The sequence below is a fragment of the Solanum dulcamara genome, chromosome 5 (assembly GCF_947179165.1).
Source record: "Solanum dulcamara chromosome 5, daSolDulc1.2, whole genome shotgun sequence".
NCBI lineage: Eukaryota > Viridiplantae > Streptophyta > Magnoliopsida > Solanales > Solanaceae > Solanum > Solanum dulcamara.
In genome coordinates, this window is record NC_077241.1 from 74867019 (window position 1) to 74894550 (window position 27532).

General features: G+C 35.5%; 1 protein-coding gene across 1 annotated transcript; it reads right to left on the bottom strand.

Annotated features, from left to right (window-relative positions):
- Positions 1 to 19835: 19835 nt before the first annotated feature.
- Positions 19836 to 20617, bottom strand: LOC129890768 (uncharacterized). Its single transcript, XM_055966252.1, is given in 3 exon segments — positions 19836 to 19952; positions 20037 to 20089; positions 20323 to 20617. Coding segments are annotated over 3 exon segments (456 nt in total). The 5' UTR covers positions 20609 to 20617.
- Positions 20618 to 27532: the final 6915 nt, after the last annotated feature.

The following is a 27532-nucleotide window of genomic DNA, read 5'->3' on the forward strand; positions in this document are numbered from 1 at the left end:
ATGTGAAATATACAAGTATGTAATATAACAGAATAAAACATACATCAAGGTAGAATAACATCAACTCGAGTAACTCAATCACGAGTAAGGAACTCAATCAGGATATCATAAGTCTAAATCAAGAGTACGGTTTAGACAAAGACCAATCATATACAATCCAATCCGATACAACCCAATCAAATCAGAGTACTATCAAAACCTATATATGAGTTTCTTTTATCCGACAACAATAACTTATGAGCCAGTGACCGTACAACAAGCCAGTTGCTATTGCCACAACCGTCCAGTACTTTTCTAGAGTAAAGGACAAATCATCTAGTCAAGGATCCAATCAAGCAATTAAGTCTTATCTTTTCAGGACATTAAAATAAAGGAAAACATCCGACTTTAACGGTTCAATCCTCTCTTACGCTGGCTACATAGTTATTGGTCCAAGTTATTACTTACTCTTACCAAATTTAGTGCTCGATACTCCTCCCAAGACTCAATGCTCATAAGACAATCAATCCCAATCAACCAATAAACAAGTCTCATATGGACCTTTATCAGTTCATCGATTCTATCCAATCAATCCTTTCGAATAATCAATCTTTCAATCATTCCCAAATCATTCATTTATGAGTAGTTGGGACAATTATTTATGACAACATTTAGTTGAGACCATTCAATTGAGTTCAATAATGAAAATGCAAAGACTATCAAGTTTTATCAAGACTATCATCATGCTCACATCCCAATTACAATCATACATTTATGAGTTCAACGCTCTAGACTCAATTCTTAATCATGATGCTCTTTCAAATTAATTCAATCAAATCCACTCATTTAAATTAAATACTCAACTCTTTTAAATCTCTTTAAAAACATACAATCTCGACTCCAAATAATGCATAGAGAAATCAGGATGATGAAAACAATTATAATCTTAAAGACTCTTTCAATTCAACTCAGGCTCGGATCATGCTCAAATCATCAAGTTCTTTCAGTAAAATATATTTTCAAAATAATGAAAAATAATTCAAAGACTCCTTAGACTCAACTCATGTGAAAACTCAAACTCTTGTAAAATCATTGCTCAAAATCAAATATAATCCTCAATTAGGGTTCATGTGAATGAAGACATGAACATGCATCCAAATTAAATACTCAACTCATGGACAACATCAATACGTATTTAAATAAGTACAAGGAACTAAAAAAAGACAATAGATAACTCAAGAATTCAATTCAAGAACCTCAAAAACTCCAACTCAACTCAACTCAAATCAATAAAGATGAATGGGCACGTGGACGAACTCAGTCCAATATTATGTTAGCTTTACATACCTGGGATGAAGATTGGACAATCAAGCTGACAAGATTCTGGCTTGAAATTCTTGAACCCTAGCTTTTTCTCCTCACCTTACCCCTAGTTTCTTTTTCTTGAATGCATTAAAAGTCTAAGGAATGGGTTTAGAAACCCTTATAAGGTCAAAAACGACCTATATCAGTCGTGCGTTAAGTATAGAAGGGGTTAGGAAAGACCAGAATGCCCCTCACTAAAATTGAAAAATATACGAAAAATACACATAAATTGCATTCTACGAATGCGTTTTATGAAGAAAAATATAAATCGCATTTAACGAATGAGTTTTATGAATAAGGGATAAAATAAACTAAGTTGTAACTTTAATTAATTTCAAAGTTCTAAATATTAGGATAAGTAATTAAATGATGATTATTTGAAAGAAATAGTAGATGACAAATTTGTCAATTGTAGTTCTTTTAATGAAGGAAAAAAGTTCAATCGACATTTTTAAAAACCTTCTTTCTTAAAATATAAAACTAGTTTAATATACGTCCATTACATGTGTATGTCGCTTGAATATAAAAAATTGCATACAAAAAGAATATAGTATATGTCAAGCCCCAAGAGGGTACCCTGGGCGTGGCCGGCACTCGAAGACCATTGTTGGTCCCCAAGAAAACCACTTGGTCCAATCACATATTTATTTATTCAGCGGAAGAGTTAAATGACAAAAAGGGGGACAATCGTGTGGGCAAATCGAATCAACAACTCATCAAAGAATAACATATTTAACCAAATTCCAACTCAAGTCCATGTCAAAAAATAGTTTTGAAAACCAAAACAATGAATCAACATTGTCACTATTTGTCTATGAAGCCTCTAATACTATCTAGAAGGTGTCAATGACAAATCAATGGCTATCCAAAAAGAAATACTCAAAGAAAAGATAACAAATCTAGAGTGCCTCCGGATGCAAGGAGGACTCACCCAAATCTGAGAGTAGAAGTGATTTTCAACGATGCGCCTGTTGAGGATCTCTAACATTTGTATCTGCATCATGAAATGATTCAAGCCAAATGACGTCAGTACGTGGAATGTAAAATGGAAGGAAGTAGAAACATTCAACAAATACTTACCTCAAGCTCATCAATCAACTCAAAGGATATGCAAAAATTTCGAATTTAGCAAATATTTCTCAAATCTACTCAATCATCTACAATCTCAATCTAACAAATCTATCATTCAAGATCGTATCCTAATTGGAAGTTTTTCTAATCGACAACCATCACCTATGAGCCAGTGATGTGCAACGAAGCGATGTCATTGCCATACCCGTCCAATACCTTGCTAGAGTAAAGGACGAATCACTATCATTGGATCCACAATCAATCAAAGTCAATCGTTTTGGGACTTAAGAGGTTTAAACCTCCATCCTACGCTGGCGATGTAGTTCATGAGAATTGAGTTATAACTACACTTTTACCCAAATCAGTGCTCAATACTCCTCCCAAGACTCAATATGCTCATAAGACTCAAATAAATTAGTTTATACAAATCAATCCATCTAGTCACATTGGACTCTAATCAACTCAATCATCACTTCTTTCAATTAGACATTCTTTTCAAGACTCATTCATGACTCATCAGAACTCCAATCAAGTTCGACTCATGCTCATTTAACATTCACCAATCAAAATTTTAGACTCAATCATTGTGTAATACATTAAAATTTAATACTCAAATAGGGTTCATGTAGGGGGAAATATAATAATTTATTTTAATTATTTAATTCATGAAAACTATCAATCATGCGAATTTATGCAAAATATACTAGGATTTAAAGAGATCTTTCAAAGATTCATTCGTAAGAGACCTATATCACTTATTACTCAACCAATCGTATACTTAGGGGCACATGAAAGAACTTAAACTATGCTTTATTTAGCCTTAGATACCTGGAACGAAAAACAATCAAGAATTTAAAGGCCTCGCTCGAAGAACTTAAACCCCAGTCTTTCTTCTATTCTCAAATCCTCGCTCTCAAATAATCTAAGTGTTAATGAGAGTGTTATGCGTACTAGGTACTAATAAGGGACTTAATTTACTCCTAAAATGTCAGGGTTTTAGTTTGAGAAGGATGGAAAAAGACACAAATACCCTTTATAAAAATTAACTCAGGCCGTCTACGGATCCGTTCTATGACTCGTAGACACTTCTACGGGTCGTAGAAGACCATTTGTAGAACTGGGTTGCAATCTATTAACATTTCTACGAGTCAAGTCTACAACTCTTAGAAAGTGTTACGGGTCATAGACCCTTCTCATCCTGTTGACATTCGCAGACTTTGAATTTTTGAGTCTCTGAATCTCTTTTACGAGTCATTGTTTTATGACTCGTAGACTCTTTGACAAGTCGTGAACTTCACTCGTAGAAGTGACTTGGAGTCTTGAATTTTGGCCAAGTGTCAAGGGCCTCTACGAGTCATTTCTACGACTCGTGATCCTTTCTACGGTTCGTCCTGTCAACTCTTAGTCAAAGTACTGAGGCTTATATTTTAAGAAGTTAGACCTCGACCCCACGACTCATTCTTACGTATCATCGACTTCTCTATGAGTCGTCAATAGACTCGTTGACTCACTTCTACACTTGAATAGATTTCAAACCTCAATGCCATCACTACGAGTCCCTCCTACGATCCGTAGAGTTCTTACGACTCGTAAGTTGACTCGCACACATAGGCACAACTCACTTTTCTCAATCTTTTTTATGGTCCTCAAACTTATTCTAGGTTAGAATAACACGAAGTGTTACTATATATAATATTGAAATTGAAGTTACAATATATGTAATAATATATATTCATTTAAATAGAAAAACATATGAGTTCTAATAATTTTAATATATATGGGTTGTACGTGTACGTCACATCAATTAATTAGCACAAAATATATATAAATCATAAATTAACTAAAAATAATAATTAGTGCTAAAAATAAATGTCATATTTGCTTTAAATGAAAATGAAAGATATTGATTTTTTAAATAATTTTATTTAATAAGCTGTATTTCTATACATATTTTTAAAAAGGAAGTAGAATTCAACGTATTAATGCAAAAAGAAGTTACACTTTTTTTTCCACATACCGTGAGTTAAAAAATTGTGATAGATAATTATAGCATAATTAGTCAAGCTTCTAAATTCAACATATTATTTGAACTACAAGCTAAGGGCAATTCTTCCATTATAGGCCATTATTATTTGAACGGGCAAAAGAAATTATAAATCTTGTTCTATTTCCTTTAGAAACCAAACAAACTTTTTTTGATAAATCTCATTCTATTTTCTCGTACGATGATCGGCTAATCATCCCAACTTATAAAGAGCGGCACATTTTAGCAATCACCAGGAAGTTTCCTTAAAAGAAAAATTGACTTTTCATTTTCATATAAAAGCAAAATTAACTATAACAATTAAACTAACTTAGTCGGAATGAGGTACTAATTGATACAATAAGATCATCAACATTTGACAAATCAACCTGACGTATCAGCTTTTTATGTTGCATCATCGATATTAACACAACCTTAACTCACATTGTAATAAATTATGGTCAAAATTGTGGCCACAAATCCTCCTCTTCCAACTGTCAGCAGGGAAAGGAGCCTCATCGGGTGGAACCAAGGGGTATTAAATAGAAAAGCACAATTAGTTGTTCTCTAATTTTCTACCAACCGACAATTAAACCAAATGGACTACTGGCAATTAACTAGTTAAAATCTATATACACACAACAATAATAAGTACCAGATAACTCTGTCCACAAGACTATGACAGAAGAAAAGAAATCACCTAGTATTTTCACTTTTGTTGGAATTTGAACCTAAAACCTCATGATCCTAAACCATATTATTGTTGTTCATACCTTGGTTGTGGCGGCCTTCATCCTGCTGTGGCGGGATCCTGCGATGAAATTGCAAGTTTGATCAACGATAGGTAGAACCAATGAAGAAAACTTATCCTTTGTCCTATTTTTCGATGCCGCCAGTTGGGAGGGGCACAATGACTACCAAAACAACAAATTCTTGTATGAGAGAGGCTTTCACATGTTGGGCGTAATAGAGAAGGCACCCGCATTTCAGGCCCGATTGGAGAAATTCGGTTGGGGCCCACTGCTTATTCAACATTCACCAATCAAACTTTTAGACTCAATCATTGTGTAATACATTAAAATTTAATTCTCAAATAGGGTTCATGTAGGGAGAAACAAAATCATTTATTTTAAGTGTTTAATTCATGTAAACTATCAATCATGCAAGGTTATGCAAAATATACTAGGATTTATAAAGATCTTTCAAAGATTCATTCGTAGGAGACCTATATCACTTACTACTCAACCAATCATATACTTAGGGGCACATGGAAGAACTTAAACCATACTTTAGTTAGCCTTACATACCTATAACTCGAAGAACAATCAAAAGTTTTGAAGATGGGAGTGAACGCTTGAACCCTAGCTTCTTTCTCTTCTCTAATCCTTCCTCACAAATAAACTAAGTGTTAATGAGGGCTTTGGAACGTAGGGTACTATTAAGGGACTCAAAATGTCCCAAAACGTCGAGGTTTTGATTGGAAAGGGTGGGAAAAGACCAAACTATCCTTCAAAAAATCTGCTTTTGGTCGTATACGGGTCGTTTCTACGGCTCGTAGAAACTTTGATGGGTCGTAGGACTTACTCGTCTTGTCAAACTCTAAAAATTGATGACTCATAGACTTTTTGATGAGTCGTCATCATCACTCGTAGGAATGACTTTGCTTTTGGAATTTTTCTAAGTATTTTGAAGCTTCTATGAGTCCTTTTTACTACCCATAAAAATTTCTACGAGTCGTAATCAAGACTCGTAGAAAAGACCCCAAAGACTGAAAATTTTCTAAGTGTTTCAACGCTCTATGGGTTGTTTTTATGACCCGTACAAATCTCTATGGGTCGTAATGTTGGCCCATAACTTTTGATGGTCTGACAGCCTCTAGTAAAATTGTAATAACTTTTTACTTTGAACTCGAAATAAGGCAAATTTGGTGGATTTAGAAAGAAGACTTAAAGACCTATAATTTGATAGGTCATGGGCCCCTAAATCATTATATTCTAAGAGATATGATCGTTTGAAGTTGACCCTAGTAAAATCTTTTATCGAAACTTAATCGGTAAGAAAACTTTCAACTCAACTTTGTGCTAGAGGATTATTGTGACTCTAATTCACTTCAAACATACTTCAAGCACTAATAACTCAGTCATAATAATTGCATTACAATTAAAATTAATTGGATTTGGGCCTATACGCATACAAAGAATGGTTTTGGTCTTAGCGTAGAAATTTTTAGGGTGTTACAACATCTCCCCTTTGGGATCATTCGTCCTCGAATGATGACCAAGCTAAGGATTTACCCAAGGCATGAATACATCATAAGAACTCAAAATATTATAATCCGATACTAACTCACTCAAATCCTCAACTCAAGAAGGGGCTTATTGAAAGATAAGAGTAGGAATAGTACCTTCAACATCGAGACTAGGAGAAATAAATATGTGCGGGTACTTGGCTTTCATATCCTCTTCGGCTTCCCATGTATCTTCCTCAACGAATTGATTTCTCCATAGAACTTTAACTAAAGCAACCTCTTTGGTCTTCAATTTATAAATCTGTCGATCAAGAATTTAGATGGGAATCTCCTCAAAGGATAAACTATCTTTCACTCCAATGTTTTCTGTAGGAACAATGCGTGAAGGATCTCCCGGGCATTTCTTAAGCATAGAAATATGGAACACCGGATGAATGACATCGGAATCTGGGTTCTTCTACTTCATATTTTAAGGTCTAACTCATAGGCGACTTTTCCAAATCTCTTTATAATCTGGTAAGGACCAATGTATCGGGGACTCAATTTTCCTTCCTCCAAATCTCATAACTCCCTTCATGGGCGAAACTTTTAGGTTCACCCAATCATTTACCTCAAACTCTAAGACTTTCTTCCTAACATCAGTGTAGGACTTTTAACGACTTTGCATAGTCTTTAACCTTTCTTGGATAATCTTTACTTTTTTCATATCTTGATGAACCAAGTATGGTCCAATCAACTTAGTTTCGCCAACCTCAAACCAACCAATTGGTGATCTACACCTCATCCCGTAAAGAGGCTCATATGGAGCCATTTGAATGCTCGAATGAATGCTATTATTGAAAGCAAACTCAATAAGTGGCAAGCATCCCAATTACCTTTGAAGTCGATAACACAAGATCTCAACATATCCTCAAATGTCTGAATAGTACACTCTACCTGACCATTTGTCTGAGGATGGAAAGTGGTACTAAGATTTACCTTCGAACCCAAACCTCTCTAGAACGAATTCCATAAATGAGCAGTGAATTAAGATCCCCTATTCGAGATGATAGACAAGGGGACTCCATGAAGTCTAACAATTTCTCAACGGTACAATCGAGCATAGTCCTCTGCGGTGTCCGTAGTCTTAACAGGTAAGAAATTGGCTGATTTGGTCATCTTGTCCATAATCACCCAAATAGAGTCATACTGCCTGCGGGATCATGGTAAACCTATAATGAAGTCCATATTTATCATCTCCCACTTCCATTCTGGAATCTCAATGTTCTGAGCCACTCCATAAGACCTTTGATGCTCAGCTTTGACTTGTTGGAAGTTTAGACATTTAGACACAAACTCTGCTATATCCCTTTTTATTCCACTCCACTAATTTATTTTTTTTAAGTCATGGTACATATTTGTAGAACCTGGATGGATGGAATACCTAGAGTTATGGGCCTCTGCCATAATTCTTTCTCGAATGTTATCAACACGTCGAACACATAATCTCCCTTAATACCTCAATATTCCATCTCCCCCTTTGGGAAAAGCCATTACCTTCTGTTTGTGGACATCACCTTTCAATTGGAGGAGGATGGGATCTAAATCTTGCTTTTCTTTCACCTCTGCAACTAATGATGATTTAGCCCCATTCCGAATAATGGTACCACCATCACTAACATCAATAAGTTGAACTACCAAATGTGCAAGCCTATGTACCTCCTTATCCAACTCATTTCTTCCCTCTTCTACATGGGTTGTGCTCCTTATAGATAACCTTCTAAGAGCATCAGCAACAACATTAACTTTACCTGAGTGGTAGAGAATGCTCATAACATAGTCCTTGAGCAACTCAAGCCATCTCCTCTACCTCAGGTTCAGCTCTTTCTGAGTAAACACATATTATAAGCTTTTGTTGTCTATGAACACATCAATATGCACGCCATAGAGATAATGATGCCAATCTTGAGAGCGATGACTACGACTGCCAACTCAAGGTCGTGAGTCAGGTAGTTCCTCTTATAAATTTTAAGTTGTTTGGAAACATAGGCAATAACCTTACCCTTCTGCATCAATACACAATCCAATCCAACTTTGGACGCATCACAATAGATAACAAATCTATCTATCCCCTCGGGTAGGGATAAAACTAGAGCAGTAGTCAACCTCATTTTCAGCTCTTGAAAACTTTTCTCGCAAGCTTCTGACCATAAAAACTTATCCTTCTTCTGAGTCATCTTAGTCAATAGAGATGATATAGATGAAAAGCTTTCAACAAACCTCCGGTAGTAACCAGCCAAATCCAAGAAACTTCTTATGTCAGTTAGGGATGTGGGCCTGGGCTAGTGTTTTACCGCTTTAATCTTCTGCGAATCAACTCGTATACCCTCACAGGATACAACATAGACTAAGAATGCCACAGAAGCAAGCCAAAATTCACACTTTAAAATCTTAGCATACAACTCTCTATCTTTGAGAATCTGAAGAATAATTCTGAGACGATTGACATGCTCATCCTCATTTCTGGAGTAGACTAGTATGTCGTCAATGAACACAATCACAAATATGTTCAAGTATTGTTTGAACACCTAATTCATCAAGCCCATAAATATTGCAGGAGTATTAGTCAAATAAAAAGAGATAACAAGAAACTCGAAGTGACCATATCGGGTTCGAAAAGCGGTCTTTGAGATGTCACATTCTCCCACTTTCAACTGGTAGTAGCTAGTCTGAGGTCTATCTTTGAGAAGAAAGTAACACCCTAAAGCTGGTCAAACAAATCATCTATCTTAGAAAGAAGATACTTGTTTTTATGGTGACCTTGTTCAATTGACGATAGTCAATGCACATTATCAATGATCTATCCTTCTTTCGCACAAAAGGACATAAGCGCCCCAAGGTGAGACACTTGGACTAATGAATCCCTTATCTAGGAGATCTTTTTTCAATTATTTCAACTCAGCAAGAGCTATTTTGTATGGCGGAATAGAGATAGGTTATGTATCAAGAAAGACATCAATCCCAAAGTCAATCTCTCTATCAAGAGGGACTCTAGGCAAATCTTCAAGAAACACTTCAGGAAACTCATTTACAATCAGGACTGACTCGAGAGTAGGGGACTCAACAGTATCATCTTTGATTCTAACGATGTGATAGATACACACTTTAAAGATCAACTTTCTGGCCCTAAGGTAGGAGATAAACTTACTTTTAGGCACAACAAGACTACCATTTTGTTCTAAGACAGGTTCATTTGGGAATTGAAACTTAATAATTCGAGTCCTACAATCAACAGAGGCATAAATGGCATAAATCCAGTCCATGCCAAGAATCACATCAAAATCAACTATGTCCAATTCAACTAAGTCACCCATGGTATCCTTGTGACAGATTGACACAGTACAATTTCTATAGACTCTCTCAGCTAAGATAGATTCACCAACAGGGGTAGACATATTGAAAGGCTCAAGAAGACACTCAAGGATTCTCTCAAACTTATTAGCCACATAAGGGTTCACAAATGACTATGTGGCACCTGGGTCAAACAAAGCATAACAATCGAAAGAGAAGACTCAAAGCATACTAGTGATAATATCGGGTGAATTCTCTTAATCCTGGCGATTAGCCATAACATATAGGTAGTTTGAACCTCCACTCGTACCTATAGTGGCACCTCTCTAATTACCTCGAGTTGGGGTGCTGCAGTAGAGAATTGGGCTCTGTACCCCATATCGGACACTGTCACTGAAAATGGCCTATCTTACCATATTTGTAGCAACCATTACTTCCATCTCGATATTCTCCCAAATGTATTTTTCCATATTTACTACAAGATGGCTTTTCCTTCAAATCGGGAGCCACACTAGCTTGGGATTGAGAACTTTGAGCTCTGAAGTTCTGGTGGCTCTGTGCCTGCTAGTCATACCTGTGGCAGGGGACAGGTGCAATTGTTGTCGATTGAGTGTAGTTAGAAGATCTCTTTTGGAAGAAGGACCTGTTGCCCTTACTTTGTCTTTGCTTATTCTCATGATCAACTGATTTAGCCTTCTTGCTAAAGTGCTCTTCTCTGTCTTTTTTCTTATCATTCTCAATTTGCTGGGCATACACCATCAACCTAGAAATATCCATATTAAAAATTATTAATGATGCCTTACTTTCTTTCTTCACATGCTTCCCCATGCTGAAGACAAACTTCCTCATCTTTGATATCATATCTAGGATCATTTCTAGAGCATATCTGGACAGCTGGACTTCTTAACTGTCATACCATCTTGCTTCAAATTCACAAATTGTTCTACTTTCGCTTCCCTTAATTCTCTGGAAAGAAGTGATCAAGGAATGCTCCCTCAAACTCATCCAAATAGCAGGCTCAATATCATCACCATGAATCTCCTCCCATTGGTTATACTAGATATTAGCAACATCCTTAAGCTGATAATAAACTAACTCAACCCCCTTAATCTCAGTAACATGCATTACTTTCAGAATTTTCCATATCTCATCAATAAAGTTTTGGAGGTCCTCTTCATCCTTAGAACCCATGAAAAATGGTGGGTTCATTCTCAAGAAGTCTCTAATCCTCGTGGCAGAAAATGGCTATTGAGAACTAAAACTAGGAACCTGTGAACTCTAGCTACCATTTTGAGCAGCTACCACTTGAGTGAGCGTAGCAATCGCTCCTCGGAAATCAGCATCTGAAGTCGGTGCAGGCTGAGTAGTAGGTACTTGGATTTCCTCTACAGATAGGGCAGGTCGACCCCTAGTTCTCAGTCTAGAAGGTGGGGCATCTCAGACTGAGGTATCTCGGTGCTAGTGGTGTTTCTCTGGCTGAAGGTACATTTTGGAGGCACTATGTTCAAACGCATAATGCACGAATTAGGAAGGGACTTTTAGAGTTAAACTCTTTCGCACGAATTCGGAATAGTAAGATGTGAAATAATTCCTAATGTCCTATAGCCTCCTAATTATAAGTTTGGTGCATAACACACCCATAAACAAGACTCTATTAGACACGGCTTCATAGACTCCCTAGGACTCTTGAACTCTATACTCTGATACCAAGTTTTTTACGCTCTAAGAGGATACCCTAGGTGTGGCCAGCACTCAAAGACCATTACTGGTCTCCAAGCAAACCACTTAGTCTGATCACATATTCAATCATTCAGAGGAAGACTCAAAATGAATTTAAAATACTTTCAAGCGGGCTAACCAAATCAGTATTTCAAGGAGAATAATATATTTAAATCAAACCTCAAATCAACTCTATATCATAAAGATAGTTTTGAAAACCAAAACATTACTCGATACTATCATCTATCTGTCTATGAAGCCTTTAATACTATCCAGAAGATGCCAATAATAAGTCCATGGCTACCCAAAAAAATATTCAAAGAAGAGATAACTAATCCAGAGTGCCTTCGGATGCAAGAAGGACTCACAAAATCTAAAAGTAGGAGTGATCATCAATGATGTGCCTGTTGAATATCCCTAACATCTATATTTGCATCATGAAATGATGCACGCCAAATAGTGTCAGTACATGGAATATACGAGTATGTAAAATGAAAGGAAGGAGAAACAGTCAACAAATACTTACCTCAAGCTCATCAATCAACTCAAGGGATATGCAAAAATTTATAATTTAGTAAATATTTCTCAAATCGACTCAATCATCTACAATCTCAATCAAGCAATCCTATCATGCAAGATCATAGCCTAATTGAGAGTTTCTCTAACCGACAACCATCACCTATGAGCCGGTGATGTACAATGAAGCGGTGTCATTGCCACTCCCGTCCAATACCTTGTTAGAGTAAAGGACGAATCACTATCATTTGATCCACAATCAATCAAAGTCCATCGTTTTGGGACTTAAGAGGTTTAACCCTCCACTTATGCTGGCAATGTTGTTCATGAGAATTGAGTTATAATTACACTCTTACCTAAATCGGTGTTCAATACTCCTCCTAAGACTCAATGTGCTCATAAAACTCAAATCAATCAGTTTGTACAAGTCAATCTGTCTAGTCGCATTGGAGTCTAATCAGCTCAATCATCATCTCAATCATCACTTTTTTCAATTAGACATTCTTTTTAAGGACTCATTCATGACCCATTAGAACTCCAAAACAATAATTATTTAGACTTATACTATCCAACTCAAGTTCGACATATGCTTATTCAACATTTACCAATCAAACTTTTAGACTCAATCATTGTGTAATACATTAAAATTTAATACTCAAATAGGGTTCATGTAGGGAGAAACAAAATCATTTATTTTTAAGTGTTTAATTCATGAAAACTATCAATCATGCAAGGTTATACAAAATATACTAGGATTTATAAAGATCTTTCAAAGATTCATTCGTAGGAGACCTATATCACTTACTACTCAACCAATCATATACTTAGGGGCATATAGAAGAACTTAAACCATACTTTAGTTAGCCTTACATACCTATAACTCGAAGAACAATCAAACGTTCGAAAGATGGGAGTGAACGGTTTAACCCTAGCTTTTTTCTCTTCTCTAATCCTTCCTCACAAATAAACTAAGTGTTAATGAGGGCTTAGGCTCGTAGGTTATTGTTAAGGGACTCAAAACAGTCCCAAAATGTCGAGTTTTTGATTGAAAAGTATGGGGAAATACCAAACTACTCTTCGAAAAAAATCTAATTTTGGCCGTATACGGGTCGTTTCTACGACTCATCAAAACTTTAACGGGTCATAGAACTTACTCTTCTTGTCAAACTGAATCTATTCTATAACTCGTAGACTTTTGACTAGTCGTCATCATCACTCGTAGAAATGGCTTTGCTTTTGAAATTTTTCTAAGTATTTTGGAGGTTCTACCGGTCCTTTTTACGACTGTACCGTAAGAATTCCAACGAGTCGTAATCAGGACTAGAAGAAAAGACCCCCAAAGATTGAAAATTTTCTAAGTGTTTCAACGACCCGTACAAATCTCTACGGGTCGTAATGTTGGCCCGTAACTTCTGATGGTCTGACATCCTCTAGTAAAATAGTCATAACTTTTTACTCCTAACTCTAAATGAGGAAAATTTGGTGGCGTTGAAAAGAAGACTCAAAGACCTATAATTTTATAGGTCATGGATCACATATATCATTATATTATAGGATATATGATCACTTGATGTTGGCCCCAGTAAAATCTTATATCAAAACTCAATCGGTAAGAAAATTTTCAACTCAACTTTGTGCTAGAGGATTATTGTGATCCTAATTCACTTCAAACACACTTCAAGCACTAAAGAATCAGTCATAACAATTACATTACAATTAAAATTAATTGGATTCGAGCCTATACGCATACAAAGAATGGTTCGGGTCTTAGCGTAGAAATTTTCGAGGTGTTACACCCACTTCCTGGGAGTTCTCCTTATTCCTAGAGTTCTTTATTGACTCCAGGGTCATGATTTAGTCTGAACTTAACTCTCCTAGTTGAATTCGGCGGAGTTTATCCCAGAGTCGAACCCAATACTACACATACAAGAGGCTTTCTCTATTATCTTGGCACAACAACATAAACACCTCATGAAAAAAATATACCTACAGATCACATTATGGAAAATCAGTTATGAAATATGTTAAGAAAATCTTTCATAACTATAATTTCGCTATTATGCAACAATAACCTTTTTTTTCTCATATCATTTTCAATCAATTCAGACTTTTTCAAAATTGAAGTTTTTCCATAGTCATAGTTCATTCTTTCCCCTTACACTCTTTACAAAAGTTAAATCCATGCACAACTAAGGGTCTGCATTCTTTCACATATTTCAAGCCACATCACACAAGCAAGTCAAAATTATTTTAGTTCGCTTCATGGATGATCATTAGTTGTTCATTCATGCACTTACACAACCTCTATGGCCAGATACCAATTAGAACCTTCTTAGTTTTAATTTCTCTTGCTTGTATCCCTTCAGTTGTGACAATGACATCTAGTTTACTTCGTTGAGATACCAATTGAAATTCAGAGATACCAATTGAACTTTACCCATATCACAAGCGACAAACCGCACAAAATGAGAGAAGAAATGGGAATCCTTCCTAGAATGTTTCATAGCTCCCCGAAGATTAAATGTGGACGTTAACACACTAATCCGCATGAGACTATTCCACATTTAATCTTGTACTGGGAGACTGTTAACCTGGGCTCTAATATCAATTTGTCACTATCCACCCCATCAAGTCATGTGGGCACCCACTCTAATACCTAAGTAGGAGAACCCTTAATTCCCAACCGATTAAATTATGTGACAAATTATGAAAATAAGAGTTAAAATGAAATATCCATGAATTTACGATGTATTAAGTTTAAACCAAAAATCAAGATTTGAATTTCTAAAATAATTAACACCCCCAAGGATCTAATTTAAATAGGTACAGGAGCTACTAAGATATAGTATGTACAAAATAAACAATAACACAACTCCTACCACAAAGAAGGAAGTATAAAAATTGTTGGAGACCGTCTTCGTCTTACTTATGAAACATTATTAACTCTACAACCAGACTATGCCAAATGACATAGTAAGATTAGTATCAGTATAAATAACACGTAATGATAGGCATTATTGGTCAACTTGATACCCACGACATAATATAAAAAATCAACAAGAAAGAAAACATGCTCATAAGAAATACACTACCAACCCTTTATGTACAACTCTTATAAATCACAATAACCTCCCAATGTTCTTTAAGCCTAAAACTTGTCCCTTTTAATTAGTCTACTGCCAACTCTAATACAGATCCAGGCCTACCCTTCTATCACATAAAAGAGTTCTCAAAACACATGTCACTACTGAGTCTACTATGCTAACTTTCTACACTCGCAAGCCCATATGTCTACAACATGGACCTTAACCCACTTCCCGCTACGTAGCAAGACTTTACCAATAATTCTAGATTGAACACTCTTCACAAGGTAGAACCTAGTCACTCTGTCACCATACCTATTAGATGTTTTTGACCCTCACTGTCACTTACAACAACAGGATCACCACATAATCTAACTCTAAGTCATCAAATCCCAACTTAACAGCCCAACAACTACTCTTTATCGGACCACACACAACCTCATACCTAACCCATGAAATACCACAGACAACTACAATATAGTTAACAGATGATACACAACCACATCACAAAGATAGTATTACATGTACTTCCAGTCATTAACTTGAATTAGTTGTACAGAATGAGCATGATCAATTATAGCTATGTCAATCCTTCAGTCCTTGCACATGTAATCATATTATTCTACAAATGATTGTTACTAAATGGTCCTCTCATGAAACCATTAACACATACTTGGTCCTCTCATGAAATTCATACTCAAATTGTTAGTGTACCAGAACGTGACACCCGATTCAATAGCGTCGGAGCGTGATACCCGATCTAATAATGTGTCAAAATGTAACACTCGATTCAATTATGTATCGGAACATGACACTCGATCCAAGCAACCACAACTAAAATCATAATCACAATCACAATGAACAGTCTCATGTAGTTACACAATCAATTAAGAAGTTCATAGTATACAATTTCTCCCATTTAGTCATTTTATTAGACTTGTTACTGCTTCCCCTATTCTCATGCAGGTACCTACTAAATAAGGCAGTCTACAAACATTAATAACATAGATGGGGAAAACAATCGCCGCCACCTCTAAATCACCGGACAATGTTTTCCCACATAGTATACATCAGATTTAATGACTAAAGCTACATATGCAACTGCTTATACTCCATGACCGAAAGCCTAAACATAAAATCCTCTATCAATTACCAGTATATTAAGCGATGAGCACTCAATTAAAGTTACTTAATTAAGAAATCTAACCTACCTGAGTGCCAAGCAGTTGTAGAGAGGAATTGTAGCTCTAATTCTAGCTTTCGAACAACCAGATGGTGGAGGTAGGACAAAATTTCGTCGGTTGTAACCTTTCTTCATCTAAAAATCTCCTTCACCCACCTGCTTAAGCCTAGAGCAGCTTTTTGAGGGTTTCTGAGGTGTCTCTCGCCTATTTTGGCACTTAGGGGAAAATAGGGGATATTAAGACTTCAGATCTTTTAAATTTTGTCCCGGACTATTCTGCTCTAGAGGCTCTCATCCCGTTGGGGCAGCGGTGCTGTGGCGGAATTATGCCTACTTTAGCAAAATGGTGCGGGTCAATTTTGTTCTTCCTAAATAACGATCGTTTGGGTCGTTACAGTCCCGCCTAATTATCATTCTTAATCAAAAGAATCCTCATAGATTATTTGGCTTAGCGGCTAAAAACTGATTATTTTTAAATGTATTTTTATTAAAATAGCTTTTTAGAAAGGCGGAATGACTTGGGAGACCCTTATACTTGGCTCCGTTTATCACTTGAACCCTTCTACTCATGACTTTTCAATTGAACACTTAAAGTTATTAAAAATATTATTTTAAACCCCTATAATCATGTGTGTCTCTCAAACGCGCTGAAGTGGATAACACATCACTATCCACAGCAAATATAAATTGTCATATCATTTTTATTATTACAAATATTATTTTTTAATAAAAATCTCAAACTCATTTTCATAACCCTTTTTATTGATTTCTTGAAAGTTGTCGGAGATGATGTCATCGCAATAAGATTTGAGTTGGGTAATGACGGTGTTCCTGGTGGTGTTGGAGATGATGAGGCCTTCTAGATCTTTCCAGGAAGATTTGCGCCTAGTTTTCTTGTGTTTGATGAGTATGTGTGATGCCCTTACTTGGTTCGGCACCATTTTTTCACCTTCCTTCTCCGATCCTGCACTAAACACCGTCGATCTCTCGACTCATTGGTGGAGTGGGGTGATTAATTAAGAAATTGAATTGCGTTCTCTTCAAAATTCAATAATTTTTACAAATCAAGCCATTAATTTTATGATAGAAGAATAAATATTAATTATCAGTCAAATATTTTTAGCAATAACCCTATTTTGGGTTTGAAATAGCTGCAAAAGGTTAGGTTTAAAGAAATCAAAGTGGGTAAAACAAAATTTTGTTGTTAACACATATTTCTTTGCATTATGTTTTTCGATGGCGGTGTATTTATGTTTTGCCTTCTAATTTGCTTTCAAAAACAGTTAATGAGGGGGAAATGAAAGAAGACATAGATAATGATTTCTTCAGGTGATGATTCACAGTGACAATTTCAGAAAAAAAAGATAGTGTTGACAGCAAAGAAAAAAAATGGTGGCAGCCATGTTTGGAGATGGGATGAGTTTGGAGAAGGAATGAGTGTTTCTCTTTTCCTTTTTCCTTTTTGGTCCTTTTTCTTTAAGTTTTATTTACTTTTTTTTATTTTAGTCCTTATTCAATCATTCACTCTCCTTAAATGCGTGAAACTCACTCACTTTGTCCAACCCTGCCGTCAAGTTGCCACATAAGCTCAGTCAACGGTCAGAGGTATTTAAAATATTAAGTTTCATTGAGTAAGTGTTCAATTGGCGAAGTCGTAAGTAGAAGGGTTCAGGTGACAAACGGAGCCAAGTATAAGGGTCTCCCAGGTCATTCCCCTTTTAGAAAGTACTTATGAAAAAAAGCAATGTGTGTTTCACTAATTCATTTCAAAAGTGTTTTTATTAACTAGATTATGTTTGGCTAATCTTTTTTAAAACGGATAAGGGCCTAAAATGCCTCTCAACTATTTGAATTGGTGCAAAATTACCCTTGATCCACCTTTTGGCCCCTAAATACCCCTGATGTCAAAATACCCTTGATATTTACTCTTTGACTCATATTTGCCCTTATTTTTAACACCTTCCCTAAATTAAAATCATTAAATATTTATTTATTATGTTGCCTAATTTGATTGGTCCAGATTTTAACCATTTCTCAAATAAATAATAAAAATCATATATGATTCATATTTTGACCCCATATGCTTGAAAATAATATTAACAAATTATTATTTTCATGATATTTTTCTATTGGTTTATTTTAAATCAACCCCAACTTTATTATAATCCAACCATAACTGGGGATCTAACTAAAACTCATACTCGCCCCGTCTGATTGTCCATCTATAAGAAGATTATTAATTTTTATTAATATAATGTTTCTATCAATTATACAATTGTATTGTTCATTCTTTTTTTTAATCTCTTATTCTTAATTAGGATATCATGGACTAAAACTTGAAATGAACTTACATGTTCATATTTTTTTAATTTTGTTATTATCATGATAGAGGTGGGAATATGAGAAAATGTTATTTTCATTCTTTTATTTTAAATTTTCAGTACACACAGAAAAAAAAATATAATATACATATATAGTTGCTTAATTAAATCATCTTTCATCGAACTAATTATTTCTATATAAATGTCATTGTTATTTTCCTCATTTTTTCTCCCTTGTTTTGTCATAAGTTGAAAAAAACTAAAATTTAAAGTAGTGGACAAGATCCAAGAAGAAAACATAATGGAAGAGAGAGGAAGTGAAGAGGGGGGGGGGGAGGGGGGAGAGGTGAGGGTAGGGAGTAGATGACTAACTTTTTTTATTTTTAATTTACTATTGGAACCCAAATTATATTAAGTATTATTTTAACGGGGAAGGACCTAAAATGTCTTTAAACTATGAAATTTGGTACAATATTGTCCTCTATCCACCTTATGAGTGTGGGCCGTTAGAAATAAGAGTATTTTAGTCAAAAAAGATGATGGCAGGGTATTTGAGGGCTGAAAGGTGGATCAATGATAGTTTTGTACCAATTCAAATAGTTTAGGGGCATTTTAAACCCTTTTTCGTTTTTAAAAATACTATGAGTCAAATTGCAAAAAAGAACAAGTATTATTATCAATGCACTTTTAAGATAATCTTAATAGAGAGATTATTTTAAATATCTACTACTAAATATTACAATTGGACAATTGAAGGGAGTGATGAAGAAAATACAATTAGCAGTAGATGTAATCATGTGTGTATATATATATATAGAGAGAGAGAAACACCTAGCTTACCTAATTTTTTTCCTAAATGTGGAAAGGGGTTTTGAGGGTCACAAGGGTCAAAAAGAATGAATGGACAAATACTAACATTAGTACATTCTCTTTTTGATGAGAGGATATAAAGGTTAAAAGGATCAATAAGTTCAGTTTGAACAGCAAATACTGTCAACTAATGTACATAATCACAAAGGTAGAGCCTTTTTTCCATTTTCGACGTGGATAGAGAAAAAACAAATTGTGAACAAAGACCAGCTCCTGCTCCCAATGCTCTACACCCGATACCCGCCTGCAATAAACCCACAATGCCCAAGTTAGCTTCTCTTACATTTACTATCTGTATAAGACCAAAACAAAGCTGAAGTCTACTAACCACTTGAGAAGCAAATGTCAACATTCTTTCTGGTGGCATATTGGCACAGAGAGCTGCAGATTGCAAGTGAGGAAAGAAACCATTACAAATCGAACCTTCTAACGTGAAGGGAACAATAAAACTAGAGAAAAAAACACGAACATCTGGAAAGAAGGTATGAAAAAGGTTTGAGGTTGATAGCAACTTTGGATCCAATTGTCACAAGCAGAGGGGAAAGAGAGATGCAGGTATATATAACACATCTAAAGGAAGAACATTCAGGTATATAGAATATATTTTTGCTTACCATACAGAACTGCTCCAATAAATGCATCACCTGCACCAGTTGTATCGACTAATTCTGATGGCGGTATCTTTTCAGCTGTTCCAAGAAGCAGCTTCCCACTCACTGTCCCAATGCCTTTTGCATGCAATTTTGCAATATCCTAGAAGAAGACACGTACTTTAGTTTATTCAGCTTCATAAGAAGTACTGGGGAGAAAAAAAGTCATAAGCAGCGCCAAGAATTCAGTAATGGCATGACTGCAAGTGAACATGTGGAGGCAATTCATATTTGTAAAACTCACTCTCATGACGTACTAGAAAAAGGGTACCAGAAAAATATGCTAGCATACCAGCTTCGGCCCTTTCTAACATCATGCAGCCATCTTCACCCAATGTCACAATTACAAATTTGATGTTTGGCAACTTTAGAAGTACAGAAACTAGAGCAGCTGGGACTGAATGGGCCTCTGTCCATACCTGAGAGACTATTCATCTTTTGTCAAACTCAAAAGGGCAAAAGATATTGTTGAGTCCCACATCGTTGGATGAGGAGAAATTGGTGTCTTTATGTGGTCGTAGGCGATCCTAATTAACCTCCTGAAATAGGTTTTGAGATTGTGTTAGATCCAAGGTCGATAACAGATATCAAAAGTAAAGGTAGGAGGAGAAAAATGACACTATTTCACCTTTTTTAAAAACAGTGTTGAAGACAATTTTAATCCCCAATTATGTGGTAAACAGTGGCAAGGGACAAAAGCTTTAAGTTGTAACACACTGAGGGAGGAAGGGACTTTGTCGTCGAATTAAAATTGTGGAGACAACAAATTTCACTCCTAGACTGTATTAGCAACTAAGAATTAGAAGCAGATCACCAGATATCCAAATTGAAAATGTGCAGCAAAGGAACATAAGTTGTCAGTGTACACATGCCTGTGGAAATCTCGCTGAGCATACGACATAAGTTGCCAAGTTTAGAAGGTCATCTACCCTTTCTCTTTTACTTTCTGCATCAATTACAATAGGTATATTCCTCCAATGTGCCTGCACTGGGAATCCAAAAGGCATGCAGTTTTTTCCATTTGATTGAAAACATAAGTCTGTGGACAATTTGAACAAAATACAAGAATAATTGATGTCGGCTCTAGGATGAATACAAACAATATGATCCAAAAGCAGACAGTAAGAAGTTTTTGCTAACTATTACTTCCATTTGTCTGACAAAGAAGTCAAAGTTAAAATTACCTCTCGGGCCACAACTAAAGCTGATGACAAATTCGACTTGGATAAATTCTCAGGTATCATATCCTGGAGTGTAAATGCAAGTGCGAGTTTTCCTGGTAGATCAAAGAATACTAATCACGAGAGCTAACAGATTCGATAGAACAAGTTCAAAAGGGTCAGAAAACCAAATGTATACACCAAAAGATAGTAAATATAGTAAACTTGCTAAAATGTTTATACTTCTTTCACGCAAATATGGTGGAGAAAAACTTCTTTGAACCAATTCTTTCTGCCATACATGTAATCAAGTGGGCAATTTTGGCAGGAAAGAAAAGTTACTCAGCCAAACATACACATTCCTTGCTATAGTTTCTTTATCTGATGATGGATAGGAATCACTTCATATGACTTAACAATTTTCTGTTACTTTTCCAGGCTAACTTTACAAGTAGCATGTATTTCAAATCTTCAGCATATATACAACTTCGTTTGGTTCTTGCATGAGAAATTTTCGGATAGTTAGACTGAAACCCACTTTACACAAGTATAGGTAATGTCCAATCTACTGTTACTGATCTAGAAACCAAATATTAAGCAGAGCCATTTACAATTGATTCAAAGTATATATTCGCAGCATGAGTTTAACTGACACTACTTTCATCATTCACTTAAATCTTAGTTATTAAATCCATGAATTTTTATATAATTGAAAGCATTTAATAGCAAACATATAATTTTAAAAGAAACATGGAATATATGTGATTTATTAATCCATGACCATAAGATATTTTCGATTTGCTCATTAGGTAAAATCGTATAAAAATGGAGGACATTTTAATAATTTTCATAAATAGTGATACATTCATATTTATAAGAAAAATATAAGTTAAAAACATATCTTACACGAAATTTAACTTTACATTAATAAAAGATTTGAAATCACGTTTGGCCCTCGGTATAATTCACTACTACACAAGAAAATAGTATATATATATACTGCAAATAAATTAATGTGAAATGAAAAATTGTGGGACGTCCTTTATATTTTAGATAACCAAAAAATATCATATTTGTCCTTATATTCTCAGAAAAAGGTTATATTTATCCCCTCGTTATATATATTTTCTTCTTAGAAAAGATGATAAAGGCCTCTATAAGGACTGCAAGGTCATTCCGAGTGAGAATCTTACGACCCAACATAAGCTATTAGTGATGGATTTGGAGATAAGAAGGAAGAAGAAGTAGAGGGTGTGGACGATTGATCGAGGATTAGGTGGGGGAGTTTGACTCTGCCTAATGCCCTAGAGATGGGAGAGAAGTTGATGGCTATGGGAGCGTGGGATGATAGTGGGAATGCGGCAGTATGTGGGATAGGACGGTCAGGTGCATTAGAGAAGCAGCTAGAGAGGTATTGGGATTTCACGAGGCCGCCGTGGTGGGCACCGAGGAAATTGGTGGTGGAATGGAGAAGTCGAAGAGAAGGTAGAAGCAAAGAAGCAGGCATATGTGAAGTTGTTAGATAGCAAGGATGATGAAGAGAAGCGGACGAACAGGGAAAAGTATAAGGTGGCAAAAAATGAGGCAAAGTTGGCAGTTTCGATGGCTAAAACGGCAGCTTTTAAACGCCTTTATGCAGAACTAGAGGACAGAGGCGGGGATAAGAAGCTATTTAAGCTCGCTAAGGCAGGAGAGAGGAAGAAACACGATTTGTATCAAGTGAAGTGCATCAAGGACTAGGATGTCCAAGTGTTGGTACAGGAAACCCGCATTAGACAGAGATGGCAGTCATACTTTCATGAACTCTTAAATGAAAGATGGGACAGAGACATTGTGTTGGGAGACTTGGAGCACTCGGATAAGCGTCACGACTCTAGATATTGTAGGAGTATAAAGGTTAAGGAGGTTAAGAGAGTTGTTCGTAGGTTGCGCAGGGGAAAAGCAACCGGACCTGACGAGATCCCTGGAGAATATTGGAAGAATGCAGGCAAGGTAGGATTGGAGTGGCTGACTGGGTTGTTTAATGTCATTCTCAAGACAGAAAAGATGCCGGAAGAATGGAGGTGGAGTACAATAATTCCCGTATACAAGAACAAGGGAGACATTCAAAGTTGCAACAACTATAGAGGTATCAAGCTGCTAAGTCACACTATGAAAGTGTGGGAAAGGGTGGTGGAAATGAGGGTGAGGAGAGATGTGTCTATTTTAGAGGACCAATTTGGATTCATGCCGGGGCTCTCGACTACAAAAGCGATTCATATTGTAAGGAGATTGGTGGAGCAGTATAAGAAGCGGAAGAGAGACTTGCATATAGTATTCATTGACTTAGAAAAAGGTCTACGATAAAGTGCCAAGAGAGGTCCTATGGAGATGCTTGGAGGCTAAAGGTGTGCCTGTGGTGTACATTAGAGCGATAAAGGATATGTATGATGGAGCTAAGACCAGGGTAAGGACTGTAGGAGGAGACTCCGAGCACTTTCCTGTTAAGATGGGGTTGCATCAAGGATCAGCTCTTAGCCCGTTTCTATTCACCTTGGTGATGGATGAATTGACGCGACGAATACAAGGTGAGGTGCCTTGGTGTATGTTGTTCGCGGATGACATAGTCCTGATCGACGAGACTCGCAAGGGAGTTAACGATAAGCTAGAGGACTGGAGACAGACGTTGGAGTCTAAAGAATTTAAATTGAGTAGGACCAAGACAGAATACTTGGAATGCAGGTTTAGTGGCTTATCGAGTGAGGCTGACGAGGAAGTGAGGCTTGGTACCCAGGCCATCCAAAAGAAAGAAAGTTTCAAGTATCTTGGATCTATTATACAGGGAGACAGATATCGACGATGATATTTCACATTGTATTGGTGCAGGGTAGATGAAATGGAGGCTAGCCTTCGGAGTGTTGTGTGATAAGAAAGTGTCACTAAAACTTAAAGGCAAGTTCTACAAAATGGTGGTTAGACCGGCTATGTTATATGGGGCAGAGTGTTGGGTAGTTAAGGTCTCTCACGTTCAAAAGATGAAAGTTGCCGAGATGAGAATATTGAGATGGATGTGTGGGCATACCAGGAGCGACAAGATTAGAAATGAGACTATTCAGGACAAGGTAGGAGTGGCCTCGGTGGAAGACAAGATGCGGGAAATACGACTGAGATGGTTTGGGCATGTGAAGAGGAGAGATACAGATGCCCCAGTGTGGAGGTGTGAGAGGTTGGCCATGGATGGTTTCAGAAGAGGTAGGGGTAGGCCGAAGAAATATTGAGGAGAGGTGAGGACATGGCGTAGTTACAGCTTACCGAGGACATGACCTTAGATAGGAGGGTATGAAGGACCTATATTAGGGTAGAAGGATAGTACATAGTCTCGTTATTCTTCCGTACTAGTAGGCGCATTAGCGCACTATAATTTATTATGCTCTGACTTCTGTTATTATCTATTACTTTCTATACTTTGATTACTCTATTTTTTCTGTGTCGCTTTCATTATTTTCTTCCTCATATCGCTTTGAACTTCTTGACCTTATCTGACCTCTTTTCATGCCTCTATTGAGCCGAGGGTCTCTCGGCAACAGCCGTCCTACCTTGATAGAAGTAAGGTCTGCATACATTTTATCCTCTCCAGACCCTACGTTGTAAAATTTTACTGGGTTGTTGTTATATTATTAGGCTTATCAATATTCATATTTTCTTCTGAAAAATTAAAAAAATCAGCTACATCCAAATGCATAGGCTTAATATTATCTTCAGAGATAAAATTTATCTCTAGATTATTTTCTGCCCTCTTTAAGGATGCTTACTTTCTGAATTTTTCTTTGGTAAAACTTCTGGTTTTTCACTCTTCTTTTTATACTACTGATCATTTTTCGGTGCCAGCTGAGCATCATTATTATAATTTCTTCTTTGACCATGACCACGTTCATGACTGGGGCCATGACCTCTTACTCGTTGGTTATAATTTGTCTGATTCATTTCAGTGAGTGATAAAGAACCAACGGGCCGACTATCATGATTTTTCATTAGCAGTTCGTTGTGGCGTGAAGCAATCAGAAGGTGAGAAAGTAATTCAGAATATTTCTTAAAACCCTTTTCGCGATATTGCTGTTGTAGAAGCATATTCGCGGGTGGAAATGTGGAGTATGTTTTTTAAAGTTTATCTTGCTCAGTGATTTCTTCTTCGCATAAATTTAACTAAGCTATAATTCTAAACAAGGCAGAATTATATTCAGTTATATTTTTAAAATTCATTAATCTCAGATTTAGCCAATCATGACGTGCTTGTGGAGGCATGACCAACTTTAAGTGGTCATATCTTTCTTTTAAATTTTTCCACAGTTTAAAGGGATCCTTTAATGTAAAGTACTGTAATTTTAATCCCTCGTCAAGATAGTGGCGGAGAAATATCATGGCTTTGGAACGGTCTTGACTAGATGTCGTATTGTCATATTTGATGGTGTCTGCCAGACCCATCGATTCTAGATGTATTTCGACATCTAGTGCCCATGATGAGTAGCCTTTTTCAGATATGTCAAGAGCAACAAATTCAAGTTTAGAAATATTAGACATTTTAAGAAAATATAATTCTTACCCCTTTTGTTACCTTCTTAAAAAATAGCTCAAAGTGATGGAGCCCCGTGCTGATAACGTGTTATAAAATAAGATTAACATGATAATTTAAGAAGGATAAAATAAGAGAAAGAGAGAGGAGAAGAAGATTGTCGTATCAGTATATATAAGTTACATTACGGAGAAAGACTATATTTATAGCCAGAAAAAAGATTAAAACCAAGTGGACAACTTTTTTCATTTGAAAAAAAATATAGTTGAATAATATAATATTAGGTCCTGCCTACTTTTAAGTGGACTCCACTTGAAAAAACAACATCCATTTCCTAACAATTACTACATTCTCTTTTGTCATACATCCAAGAGGTACTGGTATAAAATATTTATAATTTTGTAGTACATGTAAAAGAAGTACACTCAAATTAAATTAATGATTAAAAGGCATAAAATATTTATAATTTTTTATGAAAAAATTAATATCACATGTTTAAATAATTATAAAATTAATATGTATACAATTTATTAGTTTGATTTGATTACTTTTTATTATTTTATTTAATAAAAAATAAAATTAAATTAAATATGATCGATTTTTAAAATTTAAAACTAACTAGTTTTTATTCTGTTTAATTTAATTTGCTATTTAATTTTAATTTTTTTTATCAAACTGTGAACGCCCCTAATTATAAAATATTCAATATTTTGTGTAATTTATATAGGAAAAATTACCTAATTACACTTCTTTATTTACCATATTTTTCATTTCCCCCATCCATTTCAAAAAATTACAAAAATCTCTTCTTTTCCATTCGAATACATTAATTCAATAATCTGGATGCATTAATTTAGTAATTCGGATACATTAATTCTTATTCATAAATTATCTCTATGTTCAATGCAACATGCTTTAAATGTTACTTGGTGATACATAAAATCCTAATTAATGTATCTGGATTACTCAATTAATGTATACAAATTACTGAATTAATGTATCCGAATTGTCATGTTTTTAAGAAATTTCTATAAATTAAAAAAAGGATAGAAACAAATGGTGATTAACCCTTTACATTTATGTAAGTTTCTCATTTATATATATGATCTAAGCAAATATTGTTAGGTTCATGCTAATCCATGGATTCACCTATAGCGACCAACGTCATTTTTATTTTATATATATTATTTTCAACGTGAACCCAAGAATCTATTGATTCTTTTAGCGGAAAACTTTTAAATTTATTTTCCTTCATGTTTTTAATTATATTTAAATAATCATGTTATTATTATATTATATTTAATTTTTATTTTATTTATAATATTAATTTAAATTTTATAAATTTTATTATTATATATATATATATATAAATTAAATAAAAATTAAAACTAAATTAATTTTTTTGTAATAGATATTTAAACTAATCTCTCTATAAGATAATCTTAATATGATTATCTTAAAAGTG